The 13,752-nt window shown below is 41.5% G+C and overlaps 1 protein-coding gene across 1 annotated transcript in view; it reads left to right on the forward strand.

The window, feature by feature from the left end:
• Positions 1-13,752, forward strand: part of SVIL (supervillin) — a 131,772-nt gene that overhangs the window by 47,783 nt on the left and 70,237 nt on the right. The window contains exons 7-14 of the mRNA XM_006887117.1: positions 165-335; positions 1,070-1,104; positions 2,384-2,445; positions 2,741-2,880; positions 5,049-5,144; positions 6,829-7,072; positions 7,491-8,067; positions 8,949-9,174. Of these exons, the coding sequence (XP_006887179.1) occupies positions 165-335; positions 1,070-1,104; positions 2,384-2,445; positions 2,741-2,880; positions 5,049-5,144; positions 6,829-7,072; positions 7,491-8,067; positions 8,949-9,174 (1,551 nt within the window). The remainder of the gene's footprint in view (positions 1-164; positions 336-1,069; positions 1,105-2,383; positions 2,446-2,740; positions 2,881-5,048; positions 5,145-6,828; positions 7,073-7,490; positions 8,068-8,948; positions 9,175-13,752) is intronic.

Raw genomic sequence — 13,752 nt, forward strand, 5'->3', positions numbered from 1 at the left:
GGTAACTGGGATGCTCCACCTCCTTTCGTGCATGGTAGAGGCATGCAGAGGGACTTAGGAGTGCCTTCACTCCCTGAGATGCATAAATCTTTGCCATATTATCTCTCTTTTTCTCTCTCTTCCCGTGACCATCGTGTATATTCTCCACCCCATGGTTCTAAAAGTCATTCAAGGGTTGAGAGGTCAACTGAAGGAGTTGGCTCGCCCACCAGTATGGAACGGGAGAGAGGGTCCCGGAAACCAAGACGCTATTTTTCTCCTGGTGAATGTAGAAAGACTTCTGAGAGATTTAGAACACAACCTATAACCTCAGCCGAGCGAAAGGAGTCGGATAGGTAGGCACCTCTGTGTGTGGTTCTGTAGGTAAAGGAATGTTAAGAGCGATGAATGATGTAGGATTTTTAATGCAGAGTTAGTCCTGATGCTGTTGATATAGCGTAGGGACGATTCCACAAGTCTTCCACTTAATATGGAGTATTTATGTGGCTGATTTGAAAGTATTTTTTTAAAAAACATATTGGCCTTCACAAGGGTATCACAATACACCATTTTAATTTAAATGCATTTACACTTGCATTCAGGTGGTGTGATAAGTCATTGATCACTGTGATTTAAGACATGAGAAATATGATTTCTCTTCATTTAACATTTGTAATATTCTAATGCCCATTGTCAAATTAGAAACCAAAGTGAATCGCCACCAAATTTTACAGTGAAGCAGCTAAAAGACCGTATGTTCACTTTAGAAATGTCTGCCTTTTTTGTTTTATTTGAGGTTTTAAAGAATTCTCATTTGCTTTTGCATAGAGAGGATAAGGTTTGTAAAAAAATTAGTCCTGTTTCATAATTTGCACTTGACCTTTTTAGTCGTGAGTTTGGCTGAGATTGTGTGCACCTGTGTTCCACTGTGTTGGCACCACTGAAACTATATTCACAACTGGAATTGCTACTAGTGGTGGGAATGTTTTATTACATTTTTAATTTTCACTTCACATATGATGTTTTCTTTGGATCCTCTGTTCACATCAGCTAATTTATTATTACTATTATTTGCTAATATCTTTCCTAGATCAACTTCCAATTCAGAAATGCCAACTCCTGAAGGCAAGTATATTTTCCTTCTTCTTGATCATCTCACCCAGATTGGAATGAAATATAGAATTTGGGATTTTTGAGCAGATAGGATTACAAAACATGTACACCCCTCCATTTCCTACTATCTGTCTATAAACACAGGAAAATGAACTGGGATTTTTTTTCAGACAAGCATTAGTTTTTAGTTAAAGAATCATAGAGCTGAGCAATATTAAAGTCAAGGAATTTGGACCACAGCAGCAGAATTTTTTTTTTCTCTCTTCCTACTTCTGTTATTTAACAGTGAAGAAGACTAAATAGTGTTTGACAGAGTCCTGGTAGCACAATGGTTATGCGCTCAGTTGTTAACCAAAAGTCCATTGGTTCAAACCCATCAGGTCTCTTAGGAAGACCGATGAAGCCATCTGCTTCCATTAAGATTGCTGCTTTGGAAGCACTGTGGAGTAATTCTACTCTGTCCTGTTGGGTCCCTGTGTGTCGGCATCAGTTTGCCAGCAGTGAGTTTGTGCTTATTGGCTACAAGCAGCCCTGGTGGTACAGTGATCAAGCATTTAACTGTTAACCAAAAGCTGGAATCCTCCTGCTGTTTCCCAGAAGCAAAAGCCTGATGATGTGCTTCTGTAGAGGTTACAGTCTCAGAAACACTAGGAAGACAGTTCCATTCTGTCCTGTATAGTTCCTATAGGCCAGAACTGACTCAACAGCAATGAGTGTATCATACATTGATCAACTATCTCTGAAAAAGAACTTCACCAGTCTTAGTCAGATACTAAAGTAGAATATTTCTGCCCTAGCAGGTAAGGTTTGGGGTTTGGGTTGGTTTGGTTTGGGAGTTCCCTCCCCCCCTTTGTTTTTTCCTTCTGGATAAGGTTTGGTTTGGATTTCCCCAAACATTGTTGTCATATCAGAACCAACTCAGAGCTGACTTTCCGTTGGGTTTCTGAGGCCGCAAATTGCACAAGTGGGGATTGCCCATCTTTGTCCTGTGGAGCAGCTGGTGGATTTGAATCACCAGAGAAGTAGAGGGTTTGAGTGAGCTCTCTAAACTCTAACTAAACCGTAAGCTCTCTAAAGTTTAATCTGATGGAAATCAGCGTATTTTCACTGAATGGAAACAATTACCCAGAGGGAGAACTATTGCCAATGGTTATTACTAACACACCTATTATTCTTTTCAAAGTATTTTCAGACTAGTTTAAGAAATTTCTCAGAGTTTGTTACTTAGGGTTTTTGTTTATTTGTTTGTTTTTTTCATGATGTACACTTTGTATTTTGTGGCATTTTGCAGATGAAGGAAAGGTGGATGAGCGAGCCAAACTCAGTGTTGCTGCCAAGAGGCTGCTTTTTAGGGTAAGATGTCCCCAAAGCATTAGATCACAATCATGACCCATTGAGCTGAGAGCTCCTGCTTCCCCATCTTGCTTTGTGTGCCTCTGGACACAGCAGGGTGTTCTAAGGTCATCCTCAGTCTACCTGTATTTTTCCAGTGATTGAGACACCCAGCTAAAGTGTACTCTCGGTAAAGATATGTACCTTTCAGTGACCACCCTGTCTGTAAACTCAGTGGAACAACAGAGTACAGACGTGTTTCTGCCCCTGCCACCTTTCCTTGGTTTTATAAGGATCCCACAATGTTTCTACACAGGAACTGGAAAGATCGTTTGATGAAAAGAATGTTCCCAAAACACGTTCAAGGAATACGGCTGTGGAGCAGAGGCTTCGCCGCTTCCAGGACAGATCCCACACCCAGCCCATTACAACTGAAGAAGTAGTCATTGCAGCCACGTGAGTCTCTCTCAGGATGCCTTGGCCTTAGCTGGCATATTTCCTTTTAAATAATTATTGGAGAAAACAAGATGGCAAAACAATGGTTTACCTAGAAGCCACAGGGAAGTTGGTCCTTGGGGAGGTCCCTTGCTGCTGCCTTTCTAAGCTTCAAGCTGGTTATCTGTGGGTACCTTTAGAGAGCCTGGGTGACACAATCAATAGATTCAGCAGTTTGTTGCTAAACCAAAGATTGGTAGTTCAAAACCACCCAGCAGCGTTATGGAAGTAAGGCCTGGCGAACTGCTTCCATAAAGATTAGAGCCAAGAATGCTCTGTGGAGGAATTACAGTCTGTAATATGTGGAGTTGTCATGAAGCAGGACCATCCCACAGAATAGCTGGTGGATTCGAACCACTTGCCTTTGGAATTTCAACACAGCTTCTTACAACTAAGCCACCAGAGTTTCCTTATGAAACAAATAAAAGAGAAGGGATCTTTTTTATTTTACTTTATTATATTTTGTGTGTGTACCGTCAAATCAGATCTGACTGGTACAGGAGAAGATTGCCCCTCCTTCTCCAGTAGATCATCTGGTGGATTTGAACCGTGTGCCTCTGGGATTGCAGTGCAGCTTCTTGCCACTAGGCCACCAGAGCTCCCTTAGAGAAGGGATCTTTTTATTTGTTTTTTAAATGATCATCAGTAAACATTTCATGAGAAGTTTCATGAACTTAATACCAGCTATCATCACCAACACTTTGTCTCTTCTAGAAAAACATGAAGCATTAATTCAACTTGATGATGATGATGATGATGATGATGATGATGATTAATTTGTGCATCTTTATTAGCTCTTTTTACAATGGTTAATTTAAAACAAAAATACGTTGGTATAATGACACCTTCCCCCTCCCCCCAGTGTACTCCTCACCCAGTTTCAATAGTTGTTGACTCCTGGTCAACCTTGTTCTCTACCTATAACCCCACTGACTTCCTCTTTCCTCCTGCACTGTTTAACACAAACCACAAATATAATTTTACTCCACCCATAAATTTTTAGTGTGCAGCTCTAAAAATTGTTCTTGTTGTGTGCCGTCAAGTTGGAACCAACCCTCGGTAAGTTAATTGCACAGGAGGAGATTGCCCATCCTTCTCCCACAAAGCAACTGGTGGTTTCAAGCCACTTGCCTCTGGAATTTTAGCACAACTTCTTAAACTAAGCCACCAAAGGTTGCTTATGAAACAAATAAAAAAGAAGGGATCTTTTTATTTGTTCTTAAATGATCATCAATAAACATTTCATCAGAAGCTTGATAATTTTGCAATCACTTTTGAGCACTATACTCAGAATTCATATCCCAGTGTTATTCTTTCAGAGATAATTATTTCAATCAAGGGGAAGCTTTTATTATTTTGTTAAAAAATTCTTTCCATGACCCCGAAATACACATGTAGTACACACACCTTCCCTGAAAAAAGTGAAGCTCATCTCATTTGAGAGAATGATGCGCTAAATTTTGTTACCTCTGTGACAAAGTTCATGTCTGTGAACTGCTGGTACGTCAGCGGGCTTCACTTCAGCTCCCAATATTCCTCAGCTGCTTGGTGGATCTGTGGATAAGTAAATTCTAGTACTTATCTCGCTCTTGTTAGATTGTTGGATGTTTTATTTTCTTAAAACAACAACAACAAATGTATATGGCTTTTGGAAAATAAGAAGCAACTAGCCGTGGGAACAAAAAAGCAGTCACCTTGCAAGGCTCATCCGGTTTCATATACTTTTTTATATTATATGAGGACACTGATTTTTAAAAAAAATAATAATGGTAGAGAATGACATTCTACACATGGACACAATCTACTTATTTATTGATAGCTAATACTGACTTGAATGTTTATTTGCTGTTTTTTTCAAATGAAGACACTTGTACTAAAAATACAGGGATTCCTTTTTAAGCTGAAGAATCTATTCTATCCCATTAACTTTGGGCAGCCTCTGTCTTTTATTTCTTAAGTTTGTAATTGCTTTTTGAGTTCTGTTGTGGTTTTTTTTTCCTCAAAAGGAGCTAGCAAAATAATTTAGTTGAGGTATTTGATTTCGCTTTTCTGAATTTAAAATGCTTTCTTTAATGCTTCTTTTCTTCTCTCTCCTTATGAATGTTCCTTCTTTGGCAATTGCTTTAAAGTGAACCTATCCCTGCTTCGTGTTCTGTGGCCACCCACCCCGTAATGGCAAGACTTCCTAGTCCCACTCTAGCTAAGAGCACTGTGCAGCCTGCCAGGTACTGGACAGAAATAGCTGCATGTGGCATTGAGAGCAAAGGTGCAATACAGCCAGTGCATCTTACAATCTTGAATGCTTTTCATTTGTTTGACAAACCAGTCAGTGCCCTGAGTGGTTCCGACCATTTGTGGCATTTACTTTTGTCATGATAGGAAGTACTGATAACATGATGTCATCCTGCATGAAAACCCATTCTTTCTGTTCACATTATGTAGTGGAACTCATACCACACTAACTCACTGGTCCATTTGTTTTGTGTCTGTTTTCCTAATAATGCTCATCCCTAATTAACTTCATTCTTCATCTGTAAGACTAGCACTTAATACAGATTAACAAATGGGAACTTAATGCAAAAGTTCAAATTTGGGTAATGCCAGAATTTTATATACATGTAGATAAAATATATATTAAAAATACATATATGTACATATATATATACACATACATATATATGTATGTATAACTATGTGTCTATATGCCAGAAACAATTCTACATGTGTCTGATTTAGAGATACATATATATGATTGGGAAAATAATTACAGTAGCCAAACTTAGATGTTTTACTATTGTGCTTTGCTTAATGAATTTGAATATTCTGCTTTGAATTATGGTGTTTTAAAGTGATGTCCTTAAAGCATGTACATATCCCTTTTATATTACTGCTGTAATCTAATACCCAAAGGCTAGGAATAGAATGAAAAGAAGCCAAATGAGAGCAGAAATAAAGGACATGTAACCCAGAGCAGGGGACCTCTATTGCAGAGAAGTAGGTCAAGGTTGCCCTCCCAGTCTGCAGCACCTCAAGACAGACTTTGAAGCTCCAGTTCCTTTCATTACCCTTCTCATTGTCCACCTGGAACAGCGATAACTGCTCTTTTTGTCTGGAACTAGTGAATTCCTTGTTAATTGGTGTCAAGGCCAGATTCCCTTGTTACTGGATTTTTTAGTTGATTTACCCGGGTAGATTTGTATATTGTCTTGGAAACCTTTCACAGTTCTGAGTGACCCTTGTAAACTCCACATCTTCTCCTCTAGCTGGAATTTGGAGAAACTTTAATCCACCTGCAGTTTTCTTCTGTTGTCAAAGTCACTGACATTATCTAACTTAAGCACATTGCAGAAAACTCAGAGAAACACCTGAGGGAAAATGCTAGGGAAATAAATTTTCCCCCTTTAAAAAAAAAAACAAACAATAAAACCACTCATATTTAGTAAGTGAAAGTCAAAACTGTTATAGACAGTGTTGTTGAAAACATGAGCGTGTTATATCCTAATTATTTAAAAGTGAAGACCACCTTCAGAAACACAAGTGTGGTGTATAATTATGCCTTAGCACTCTATTTTAGCCTAACTAAATATACAGCTTTTCTCTCTAATAGTCTGTATACCCAAGCATACTTCAGTTCTTTAAATAGGGAGCCCATTTCTTAGAAATAATTCAAAGCAAAAAAAAAATCTGCTTTTTGTAGAATTAGTAACACACATGCCCACCTATATCCTGCAGCTTATTGCCTTATTTAATATAGAAACAAATGTGCGTAGCTGTCCTAAGTTCACGAAGGGAGAATTCAGCACTTTCCACACTTACTGCATTGACACTGTTGACGTCTTCATAGATAGAGTTAGCAGTGGGCTCGTGTTTGTTACCTTCTGTGCTACTGACTTTTATTGTGACTTTCAGGTTGCAGGCCTCCGCTCACCAAAAGGCGCTAGCTAGGGACCAGGCAAATGAGGGCAAAGATTCTGTCGAACAGGGTGAACCTGATTCCTCCACGCTCAGCCTGGCGGAGAAGTTGGCCTTATTTAATAAGTTGTCCCAGCCCGTGTCCAAAGCCATTTCCACTCGAAACCGACTAGACATAAGACAGCGGAGGATGAATGCTCGCTATCAGACACAGCCTGTCACGCTAGGCGAGGTGGAGCAGGTGGGTACAGTGTTCTGTAAGTCTAATGTCTGTGTGTCCTTAAGCTCGGTGTCATTCTGAGACGAAGAGACAGACTTCCTATCTGTCAGCTGTGCTACCTCTATCCTGTGTGTGTACCTGTGATCCTGCAAAAGGCTCAGACCAAGTATGTTTCTCTCTTCTTACTTCATTGGCTGGCTGAAGTCACCTTGAGTAAGTCCGTGTTGTGGGGATCAGCAGTGTTCACAGCCTGCTTTTCCCCCCTCCCCCGGAAGATGTTTTCTGACAAGATGTGTTGTATAACAATGTCCAGAAAGGGCTTCCCACGAAGATAAGCAGCGAGACTACCAAAGCTAGTGTTTGGGCCTGCTGGTCGGGATTGAGTTTGATAATATTTTTAAATCATCTTTGTGCCTCCTCACTGTGCCCCCTACCCCAGGTGCAGAATGGAAAGCTTATCCCTTTCACACCGACAGTCAACACCTCGGTGTCCACCATGGCGCCCACGGCCACGCCGATGTATGCTGGGGATCTTCGGGCCATGCCGTCTGCCGATGATAGTAAAAGTGCCACTGAGTATAAGCCCCCTCTTTCAGTTGAAAACTCTGACTCTCCAGTTAGAAGCATTCTGAAGTCGCAAGCATGGCAGCCTTCGGTTGAGGAGAGTGGGAGCAAACACACGTTGAGAGAGTTTGGAGAGATGGATGGCAGGCGAGTCTCAGCTGGTGGAAATAGTTGGGCTAAAAAGCATGAGTCCTTTGAAGAAGCAGACTCATCCTGTGCTGCTGTTGATAGGGTGAGGGAAAGAGACAGCCATAAAGAACCTAAATATGCTGCTTCAAGGAAAGAAAGCATGGAGCTGGCTAGCCCTCCCATTGCCCATCTTGGTGATGAGCTCAAGGAATTTTCCACTGCCCGAAGCGTTGCAGTGGGGAACCAGGACTTGAAAGACAGGCAGCCCTTTGAAGAGAAGGTGGACGTGGAGAGTGTCACTACAAGGAAGTTTTCTCTAAGAGGTAAAGTAAATTATGACTATTCTTAAGGCTTTAGGGACTAATTTCTCTTTCTGTTTGTTGTGTTGTGTGTGTTTGTTTCCAGGTGCATCGCAAAAGCAGCTCACAGCTCTTACCGACAAAAAGTCCAGTGAGAATCAAATGGCCCTGCACACTTCTCTGCCCCTTTAATTTGATTCCATGCACTAACCAGTTTTTTAGCAGGGAAAAAAAAGAAGAAAAAAAAATGCCAGCTGCTCTCTCCCACAGTTTAAGCATTTTGATCACTGAGCCTGTTTCCTGTTTGCTCACATGAGTTATCAGTTCTGTTGGCATTTGTGGGTGATCTGAAAAGTTCAGGGCTAAGATAAGCACAGAGAATAAGGACTTACACTCCTAATTCTGGTTTTCCAGACTCTCTGTCTACATAGTTTTCTTTTTTTCTTCTTTTGTTTTTGGTTTGTTTTTGTTGAGGGTTCCCCCCCCCATCCCTGGGGATAAGATAAAAGTGTGTGTCTTTAATCCTCTTTCTAATTGATATGAAATGGTTCTGAGTAAGTTACAGTAAGCATTTTGATGTGTGAGTAGAGCGCATTTGGAATGTGAAAGTCTTATTTGGGGGGGAGGATTTGGAATGTGAAAGTCTTATTTGGGGGGTAGCATTCCAACGTTTACAGTGAAAGCTGACTTCCTGTGTCTTGAACAGGAAAAAGACCAATTATCGTGACCCCGTTTGCTGTGGGAAGTAACCCACGAGGAGGTTTGGTTTTCTCACTGTCCAGAGGGCTTGGGTAACCTGTCATGTGAGCACGGTTGGACTCCGAGCACTTGACCATTAGAGGGTTAAGAGCTACGAGAATGTCCACTGGAGGAGTAGGTGCTGATTCTCCTCCCTTCCTGCCCAGCAGCCGAGCTTGGGGAGCCCACTGGGGAGCAGGCGGGCACAGCTGCTGGAAAGGCCATTGCTCCAGCCACGACTCCGGCCTCCTGTAAGCAGCAAGACTCTGCAGAACAAGAACAGGAGAAGTCTTACAAGAGTCCATGCACCATGCTTGCTGCTGGAGAGACCAGGGCTGCAATGATGGAGGGTATCCTGGACTCACCCAGCAAGACCATGTCAATTAAAGAAAGGTAAATGGAGACATGGGGGTGGAAAGTGGATTCTAGTCAGAGGGGAGGGGAAGGAGTTTAACCTATTATTTAAAAAATCATTTGTGTAATAGACATGACGATAAAATCTCACATTCAGCTCTGTGGGGGGCTATGCGGGTCTACTCACATTCCTTGACAAGTCCAGGTACTTGATAATGAACCATGTGACCCCGGTGCCTAATCGGTCATTTGCCACTTCCAGACTCAGACGAGGAAGCAAACAGAGACAGGCTTGGTGTTTGGTTTTTTTGTTTGTTTGTTTTTTGTTTTGGTTTTTTGCTTCCTTTATATGTGATTTCATTTTATTTTTTGCATTAAATTCTCCCATCACCACTGAGTGATGGGAGCAGCCATCTTGGGCTTTTCAGATACACATGGTGTCTACTCGAAGTTATTAACTGTTGACGGCTCTTTGTCCAACTAAAAATATACGTCAGGGGAATGAAGATAAATTCACCTTTAAAACATAAATCTGTGGGATTGAAATCCAAGTTCTGCCTGTTTCACAAGAAAGTAGAATGGATGGCCTTTCTGAACTGCATTTAGAAATTTCATATCAGGTAATAGCTATGAAAGATTGAATTTGAGCATTAAGTCACACTGTCACCTTATTTCATTCAAAAGAATGATGTTGGATTGAGAGGCTCTATTTAAATGAGAGCTGTACAGAGAATGGGAGTTAAACATTTCAAGTTATACTTTCCTTTTTAACCTTTAACCAGAGCTGAATTAAGTGACAAAAGGTGTTAATAGTGATAGGAATATCAGGTGAAGAAAGGTGAAGTTAATTTCCAAGTCTGAGTAGCAGAACTGTTTCCATTGTCTGGTCCTTACAGCGGTGCCAGCCTTATCCCTGTCTGGCCACCTCCTGACATGCAGAAGTGTGATTGCTCTGTCAATCATGTGTCCATCTTATTTTATTCTGGACACATTTTTAAGCCACCCACGATTCTACATCTATAGAAATGCTCCGTTCACTTTTTTCTTTAAGTATTTGGGATGTTATTTATAAAAATATTAGATAAAATCTTTTTCTGCTGGCGAAGTAAAAAGGTTGCTAAAACTTATTTTTGCTAGTTGTTGTTTACCGTTGAGTCACAACTGACGCATAGCTAACCCTTCAGTGGGTTTTCAGAAGTAGTGAATCACACAGGAGATTGCCCACCCTTCTCCCATGGAACAGCTGGTGGATTCGAACCATCTGCCTTTGGAATTGCAGTGCAGCTTCTTACCACGAGGCCACAAGAGCTCCCTCTGGGGAGTTTCACAGCTCATCCAAAGGCAGCGCCTCTCTGTTGGTTCAAATCCTCCAGTGACTCCATGAGAGGAAAAAGCTCCTTTCGTGCAATTTTTCAGCCTTGGAAACCCAGTGGAGTGTCAGCTATGCATTGGTTCTGACTCAATGGCAATGAGAGCTGAGCGTTATTATTTTAAAATGCGTAGTAAACCAGGCTTCCTTGCCCTGCTAGTGTGATAGGTGAGCTCTCGACTGCTAATGCCAAGTGCAGCAGTTTGAACCTACCCAGCAACTCTGTAAGAGAAAGGCATTGTGATCTCTTCCCAGGAGGATTGCAGCCTATAAAACCTTAGGAGATCTGTTCACGCTATATCACATGGGGTCTCTGTGAATGGGAATTGACTCCAAGGCACCCTACAATGACGACCTGCCTAGACGGAGGGGCAGAAGAGAAATAAGAGTGGGGTTTTGAGTCTGTGAAGCACTTTGGCCTATTTCAGCATGAGGCCATCTTCCACAAAATCGTGGCTTAAGGAGAATTTGATCCCAGAGATGGGATCAAAACCCAGACAGCTGGTTATCTGAGAAGGAAGAGAGAGCATGTAAGGAAGTTAGTGATAAAATCACTTAAACACAAGTTCTGATGTTTTCTAAGGAGTCTGAGGTAAAATTCCAATGGGGCTTATTAACATACTCTCATGCTTCATGGACTTTTAAAGGTTTCTGGGGATATTCTGTCTGTTGGACATTTTTCATTAAGTTCTTTGTCCATCCACTGTATCATAATTCTTAATTTGCCTACATGGTTTTAATGGATTTTAGCTTTGCTCATATCTTTTTAAACACATCTTGAATCCTATTACAAGAATCTCATTTTTTAAAATTTGAGAAACTCTAAAGACATGACTTTTTGCCCAGGTTTGATGGCTTCCTGGGGAACTGCCCAGTTGCAGTTTTTGTTGTTGTTGCTGATTGCTGTCAAGTCGAGCACAACTCATAGCGCCTCTATGAACGAAAGCCCTGAATGAAGCCTTTCTATAACTATGGTCATTTCTCAAAGCGTCTCTGGAGGCATGCTGTTTAGGAAGTGGATGCCACTCCTGTTTCCAAACCTGTCTTAAACTGGGAGTTCCACCAAACACTGCCCACCATGGGTAACCGTTACAACATTTGACACCCCAGTGGCACAAGGTTCAGCATCACAGCAACCCCAGGCTACCTCAGTACGGCATATTGACAGAGGAGTGCTGTACCACTTAGAAGAATGTTCCTCCAAAATATAGTAACAACTGACTTGTAAATACAAAGGCTCTCCCCTGTAGCCCAGTAGTAGATTTAAGACTGAATATGTAGGCACGTGGGGGTTCTGGCAAGAAGGGCTCATCACTTACCACTATCCCAAAGAGCTTCCTGAACCCTAGTGGGTTCAGAACATTAAGAATAGGAAAGCCCTAGTGTCGGCCCTGGAGTTAATTTTGACTTATTTTTTAATAAATTTTTTTTTATTTTAAACTGGTTTACTTACAAAGTATGTATACGTTGTTTTTCACACCAGATCTTTCCCAGTTCCTTTACTCACCCCTCCCTCCACCCATCAAATTGTACGACCCTATGATTAACACCCCCACCCCATCCATCCTTACTGAAGAACACTTTTTTTAGTGTGCTGTCGTCGATAGGAAGTTGTACTGTTATCCCAAAGACTGCACCCCTGGCAGTTCAAATTCATCAGCAGCTCATGGGAGAAAAGTGAACAGTCTCCTCTTGTGCTATTTACAGCCTCAGAAACTGAAGGGAGTATCAGCAGTGAATCAGTTCTGACTTGACAGCAGTGAGTTGAGCTTTGTGATAAAGTGGGCTAAAAAAGTACATTACCCATGATCTTAATCTTTTTTGACAGTACTTACTTGCACTTTGCTGAAAATAACAGCACTGCCTATCTTTAATCTTCTTGTTATATGCCATCAAATTGCCTGCGACTCATAGCAACCTTATGTACAACAGTTCTGAAGCCTGCGTTGTTCTGAGCCAATCTCACTGACTCCATCAACCCACCCACCCCCAATACCCAGTTACTGTGCCAATCCATCTCATCCAGGATCTTCCTCTCCTGCACTCCCTCCACCCCTTCAAACATGATGTCCTTCTCCAAGGATCAGTCCCTCCTGGCCACGTGCCCAAAGTACGTGAGATGAAGCTTCAAAAATCCTAGACTCCAAGGAGAAACTTAGTTTTACCCTCTCCAAGACAGACCTATTTGTTTTCTTGTCAGTCCATGGTATGTTCAACACTCTTCTCCAGCACCACAACTCGAAGGCATCAATTCTTCTTCTGTAATCATTACTCATTGTCCAGCTCTCTGATGCATGGAAAGTAATTTCAGAAACCATGGCCTGAATCAGGGCACCAATCTTTAGCATTTAAGAAATAGCTTAGCCAAAACGATTCTCTAACCCCTTCCTAAAATAATGAGGCTAGAACATATTTATTTGGTATTTTTGTTTTCCTCTTTTTTTTGGTGGTAACATATGAAATCATAGAACTTTTATTGTTAGGTGCCGATGAATCAATTTCAGTGCATATCAATTTTAATGTGTTGTTGTTAGGTGCTGTTAAGTACAACCCATATGGACACAATGAACAACATATCTGAACTCTGTTCTGTTCTATGCCGTCCTCACGCTTCCTGACACACTAGAGCTTATTGCAGCAGTCACTGTGTCTGTCCACCTGGTTGAGGGTCTTCCTCTCCTTCACCAACCCTCTGCCTTTATGAGCATTATGTCCTTCTCCAAGGAATAGCCCCTCCTACCAACATTCCCGAAGTATGTTAAGCAAAGCTTTATGATCTTTGCTTCCAAAGAGCACTCTGGTGGCCCTTTCTCTAAGACATATCTGGTTTTTTCTTTTGACATTTCATGGGATGTTCAGTGCTCTTCTCCAACACCACAGATCAAAGGCATCAATTCTTCTTTTGTCATCCTTATTTATTGTTCAGCTCTCAGATGCACAGCAAGTGATCAGCAAAACCATAGCAGGAATCAGACACACCTTAGTCCTTACACTGACATCATTACTCCTCAATAATTTGGAGAGGTCCCTAACTGCAGACTTTCCCAGTACAATATGTCTCCTGATGTCCTGACTGCTAGTACCAAGGATGTCCTGGTCCTGCCTGGTGGCAAGAGTTAACACTGCAGTCCCAATGGCACACAGTTCAAGTCTGCCAGCTGCTCTGTGGGAGAAGGATGGGCTTTCTGCTCCCATGTGATAACTGCCTCTGAATACCCACTGAAGGGTCAGCTGTGAGTTGATTCTGA

Source organism: Elephantulus edwardii, unplaced genomic scaffold (assembly GCF_000299155.1).
Source record: "Elephantulus edwardii isolate Elephantulus edwardi_28Jun2011 unplaced genomic scaffold, EleEdw1.0 scaffold00054, whole genome shotgun sequence".
In the NCBI taxonomy this organism is placed as follows: Eukaryota; Metazoa; Chordata; class Mammalia; order Macroscelidea; family Macroscelididae; genus Elephantulus; species Elephantulus edwardii.